Raw genomic sequence first — 6,000 nt, 5'->3', positions numbered from 1 at the left:
TGTGTGACCGTGGACAAATTACTTAACCTTTCTGTCTTAATTTTCGCATCTTAGAAGAGGGGTCATAGTAATAGTAGTTATTTTAGAAACTTGGTGGGATGATTAAATGAGTAAGCAGTACCTGGCACATGGTAGTCGGCATAGTAGTATTAGGTATTGCTTGTATACTATGTGAAGTAACGTCTTTGAAGTCTCTTTCCTGCTGGACTGAATGTGCTGTGAGGGCAGAGACTTCACCAGTTTTGCCTACTGTTAGTTGAATTCCTTGCAGATACTTCCAAATGGGCTTATAGTTCAGCTCCCCCACCCTCTTTTTTTGCCTTAGATTTTTGTTGTTGTTGTTTATTTGCACAGGGACTTATTTGAAGAAGGGTTAAGATGGCTGACTGTTATTAAATGAGTTTTTGGCATTTTACTTTAAAAGTCAGTGAGTTTGGGGAAGAAGATGCTTAAGAAAAATTGACACTTCCTTTTTCGACTCACCAAGAGGAGTGATCCACTTGTGCCTTCCAGGAATTCATTTGTAGGGGCTCTTGGCTTCACCTGGGAAAATCCCTAGCTCTGCAGTGGGCAAATATACAGTGTGAATCTGCCTTTAGGAGACGCTGTTTGTCAGTATTGTCCTACCCAGGGAAAGGGGAGGAGGCAAGGCAAGTGAGTCAGTGATGACATCAGCAAGAAGTTAGAATTAGTTACCAAAGCCAGAGTCTCCAGTTGTTACTTCCCGGTCAGCAACAAATTGAGTTCTCTTCCCACACAAATGGGAGATTCCTTGGAACTTGGAGCACGTGGAGGATTTTAATTTCTTTAAAATTTCTCTGTTCTCAGGAAATTTCCCCAGAACATTTTACCTCCGGAGGATCAGTGGAATTTGATCTGAAGGTAGGTAATTAACACCTTTTCCCTGCTGGGGTCTCACACTCCAGCCTTTTCCCTTGCTTTAATTTACGCTGTAGAAACTTGCAAAAACTGAACACTGTCAGCGATGGGACTGTTTCTGCCTGGATTTATTAGACCTACTGGGGAAAAAGAACGTTTAGAAAGCCCCAGGAAGGTTCTCACACAGCCCTTTCCTGGTAGAAATATGCCAGTTCATAAACAGAGACAAATCTGGCAGACCTGCCAGAGCCAGAGAGCAGAATCTTCAGGAAACTGCAAGATAAATGTGTGATGTTAGAATAAGAAGATGTCCCCAGAAACCAGTCATATTATTTCTAGTATCACAGAGCTATCAGAAGGGAAGAATCCATGGGTGATTACATTAAAAATGACAAATTGTTTGGTTTTCTTTTTCTAACAATAAAAGAAATATATGTTCATTGCATAAAATTTGAGAAACTTAGACAGGAATCCAGAAGAAAATTTACATTATCTGTAATTATACCACCTGGATATAACCACTCTTTGATCTTGATGTTTTGTTTTGGGTTTTTTTTTTTTTCTGCTGTGTTCACCTTCCTTTTAGAAAGTAGTTTCTTGTTTCTAAGTAGCCAGGTTTTGCATAATGAGTATACACCTCAGCCCTTAAATTGTAGATTAGAATGAAATTTAGTGTAGAAAATACCATAGTTTATGAACTGCTCAGGTGGAAATACTGATTTTGGTAATTTATGACTTCCTACGTTGATTTGAGCAACTATTGTACGAAACCACTCTTTCTGGGATCTGGGGTTATAGCTTCTCTTCTGTGATATAAAGGCCTGCCCAGTAATGGAGAGCAATGTTAGCGTGTTGTGCTTGGGTTGGTAGACACTTCAGAAATGTAACACCTCCCACCAATTTTTTCTAAAATATAAACGTGCTATTTCTGCCGTTTGGTGGGAATGAATTAAGAGCTCCAACTGGAGAAATTGTGCTGTGTCGTCCTCCCTTTTGACCAGCTCCCACTGGGGACATTGTGATTTAGGAGAATTGGAACTGAGTTCCAGTAAAAGGCTCTCTCAAGATCTCCTGAAAGGTTAACATGGAAGTGTTGGGGTTGAGTTTTCTGAGCTATGGGTTTTTGAAGTGACCTCAGAGTGATTTTCAGTTTTCAGCACTTCTAGGAGAGTCTAAGACTTGGAACAGAGGAGGCCAGAACTGGGGGAGCACCTGGGAAGTTGGGGTGCCGGTTGTCCTTACGCTGTAACGTGTGGCCCCCACTGCTCTGTCTCTTTCAGGGTGGCCATGACATCTCAAGGCGGAAGTCTGAGTTCCAATTTAGATGATAACTGTCAAGTGAACTTTCGAGGGAAGCTTCTGATTATAGACTCCAACCTGGGGGATCAAGATGTGGAGCGCTTAAAGTTTCTCTGCCGGGACCTCATTGCCCACAAGAGCCTAGAGAAGTCCAACTCAGCCTTGGATATTTTTGATTATCTGTTGGCAGAGGAGCTGCTGAGCGAGGAGGACCCCTTCTTCCTAGCGGAACTCCTCTACATCATCAAGCAGAAATCCCTGCTGCGGCACCTCCCCTACACCAAAGAGCAGGTGGAGCGCTTGCTGCCGGCCCGCAGGAAGGTCTCCCTGTTCAGGTGATCAACGCCGCAGGGCCACTGGGCTTTGAAAGGAGGCTGGGATTAAGAGTTTTAATTTTAAAGATGAACGCACTTTTAAGATTTTTTTTTTCCTTGTCTACCTTCCTGGATGGTTTGGTGATTCTAAAACCGGAGATTTCTCAGCTTCAGGTGCTAATGAGAAGGGAGGCCGGGAGGTCAGCAAAGTTTCAAAACCCAGCCCTGGGCCGGGGGTGGCTGCCCTTTGTTTTGTCTCCCGCCTCCACACTGCCAGGGCCACGCCTTCCTGCTCGCCAGCCTCCATGCTCTCGGGCTGGCCTTCCTCCGGTGAGTCACTGCTGTGCCCACCTCTCCCCAGCCGTTTGAGAAGAGAGTAATGCATTCTGGGAGTCAAATCAGCAAGATAAAAAAGGAGATGTGTCTCTGGGGTAGGGAGGGATGTCATTTACGCCATGTCAAATACATTTTGGGGTGAAACCCAGAGAGGTAAAATGTAGGCATCAGACCTTAGACAACACTGTTTTAAATTGTCCACTGATCCAGTAGCTACATCAGACAGGGAAGAGCCTTTGAATCGTTACTTTATGGCCTGGAGGATAAGGATCTTGCAGGTCTTACCGCTCCAATGGGCTCCTAGGACCCGAGGTAAACTTGGTCAGTGAGGGAATTCTGGAAATGGTTATTTCCACTCTTTTGGTTAAACAGCTGAGGAATGAATGGTCTCGGGCAAACAGAGGTGTAGTGTTCAGTTTTTCTCATTGTGGATTATATGCTTCCCCAGAATTTGGGGTAGTTTTCTTTCTTTTTGACAGTGGACTTTATAATCACTGGCATCGGGTCCTCTGACGAGGGCCTATAAAGGAAGCCGGAATTTCAGGAATGGAGTCCAGGGAAGGGTTGGCATGCAGGCATTGTGTTTTATACCTTCCTAGTGTGATGTGAACCAGCGCTGGACTGGGAATCGGAGGGCCTGCCCCTACTGCTTACTGTTGTCGTGATTTAATGGGTCACTTTGAAGCTCAAAGTTTTGGTTTTTGAATCTACAAAATGGGATTAATAATTACTCCCAGGCTTGTGATCATTCAAATGAGAGATAACGTTTATTAAAGCACTGAATTTACTGCCTGTTCTCTGCAAGTGCGAGGCTTTAATTTGTCTCTTGGGTGTGTGTCTTAGAAACCTGCTCTATGAACTGTCAGAAGACATCAGCTCAGAGAACTTAAAGAGCATGATCTTCCTTCTGAGGGAGTCGATTCCGAAAGTCCAGATGGTGAGTGGGTCGTACCAGACGGGGCCTTTGTAAGCATCGCCTGAATCGGTGACGTCGTTGGAAAGGGCTTTCAGGAGGGCTCGTTTGTTGCAGGAGACAGTGTCACACGAGGGTTGAGGAACACGGACTTTTGGTGGGCCTGGCGTCTAGTCCTGGTTCTGTAACTAACTCCTAGATGTGGGGCCAGTGACTGAACATTTCAGAGTCTCCATTTTCCCACATGTCATATTGTAGACAATTACACTTCTTCCTTCCAGGGCTGTTAGGAGGATTAGATGAAACAATGTACATAAACTATTAGCCAGGGCCTATATTTGGCACCCAGTAACCAGGATGTAAATGATTGACTGCTGCTGGCATCCACTGTGTTTTACGAGGCAGAAATGTAGGGGGCACCACAGAGAAGCAAGGAGGTGGTAGATATCTGCAGAGTGGGAATTGGTCGTCCATCCCCTCCGTTAGCTGAGGTTTCTGAGGGAGCTGTCCTTTTCAGTGGACTTCACAGTGTCCCCCATGCAGACTTCGTGCGAAACTCATCAGAGACACGTGTTTGAAGATGTGCTTTGTAAAGGGCGGTACGGGTGCCTTGAACCAACAGTGATGTTTTTAGTATTAATGTGATGCTATCTGCTGATTCTCTTGCTCAGTGGGTCACATGTAAGGGCAGGAAAGTAGCTGCACACTGCTCCTCCGGGCCTCAAAACTGTCTGTTTTTTCTTTTGATTCTCATAACAGCTTGTGACAAGCAAGTCAGTAAATTTGGGAAGGGGCCAATTTTCAAATTTTATCCTCTAACATTAATTTTGTTATTCAACTGCTATTTTTTACTCAATTTTAAGTTATAAAATGCTTGATAACACCAAAAAATACATGTAACATGTATGGAAGTTATGAAACATAGCACTAGATGAACAGCCACAGGTCCCCCATCCAACTTAGGAAAGAGCACATCACGAATGCAAAGAGTCTACGTGTGTAGCCCTCCCAGATCAACTGGGATTGACAAAGAACTTTTTTTTAAAGGAAAAATCACTGAGGAGTGGAATGCTTTTTTACATGTGGTAGGTCCAATGAGGACCATGTTTAGTAATTCATTAAACATGTTTCCTGGTGTCGGACCTATAGGTTAATTAATCTGAAGATTATTTCTGTGTTTTGGCTACAATCTTTGAGTCTTCTCTTTCCTTTTCAGAATGCTCAGGGATTTTAGCCTCTTGCATCTTTCCATTGGTTATCTCTCCAGGCTCCCTTGTGCCAAAGATTGGCTGTGGGTTCCTTGGTGGTGGGGGCTGAGTCTTACTCATCATTATAGCCCCACAACCTTGGAGAATTACCAAATGGCGCTGTGAACAAAAGCATGAGTGAACGGGAGGATGTAATCTTCCGCTTCTTTTTGAGAAAACGGCCTGAAGCCTTTCTGCTTCTGTGATTTTACAATGAATAACTGGTGGGGGGGGGTTAGCAGATGAACTAAACCACCAAGACGGGGATGTGCAAAGATCCTCTTAGAGCATTCTCATGGTTGTTGCCCCTTGTCTGAATCTAATAATTTTCTTCCTTAGGTAACCCCTGGAAGTTCTGATGTCCTCCTGTTTTTGTTTTTTACACACTTTTTCTTTTCTTTTTATTCTTAAAAAACAAACCCAACAAGATACAAGTACAGAAAATGACACAAAACATAGAGCTTAATGAATTATTTTAAGGCTAACATCCTTGAATCTACCACTGAAGTCAAGAAATTGAATTTTGCCAGCCACTCCAGAAACCCCTCCATTTGCTCCCTCCCAGATACAGCCCCTTCCTACTTCTTGGAAGTAACCACCATCCTGGCTCTTATAGTAACTATGTTCTCATGTTTTGTTATGGTTTTATCACTTATCTGTATATCTCTAGACCTCAATTTTGTCTTGACCAGTTTTTTTTTTTTTTAGTGTCTTTTCATCTGTAGGTTAAACGCCCATCCTGTAATCCCTTTCTTTTTCTTAAAATGTGTCTGTTGAAGAACCCCAGTACAACTGGCCCATAGAATTTCCTACAGTCTAGGTTTTGCTGATTGTGCAAGTTTGGTGCAGTTTGGCCTGCTTCTCTGTCTTCCACATTTCCTGCAACTCGGGCAGCTGGGTTCAGAGGCTTTGTCGGACTCAGATCGGGTCCTTTTGCGAGACGAGAGATGGTCACATGTTGTGCTCATTCCTTGGGGTGCACACAATGCCTGGTTTCCTCTCTATTTTGATA

At 43.7% G+C, this 6,000-nt stretch overlaps 1 protein-coding gene across 1 annotated transcript in view; it reads left to right on the top strand.

Annotated features, from left to right (window-relative positions):
• The first annotated feature begins 706 nt into the window (after nt 1-706).
• The window catches only part of CASP10 (caspase 10), a 28,127-nt gene continuing 22,833 nt past the window's right edge, over nt 707-6,000 (top strand). The window contains 3 exon segments of the mRNA XM_006205263.4: nt 707-882; nt 2,160-2,513; nt 3,672-3,765. Of these exon segments, the coding sequence (XP_006205325.2) occupies nt 2,167-2,513; nt 3,672-3,765 (441 nt within the window). The 5' untranslated portion in view covers nt 707-882; nt 2,160-2,166.

This window comes from Vicugna pacos, chromosome 5 (genome assembly GCF_048564905.1).
Source record: "Vicugna pacos chromosome 5, VicPac4, whole genome shotgun sequence".
Classification (NCBI taxonomy): Eukaryota; Metazoa; Chordata; class Mammalia; order Artiodactyla; family Camelidae; genus Vicugna; species Vicugna pacos.
Note: the sequence above shows the minus strand (reverse complement) of the source record. Positions and strands in the feature narration are given on the sequence as shown.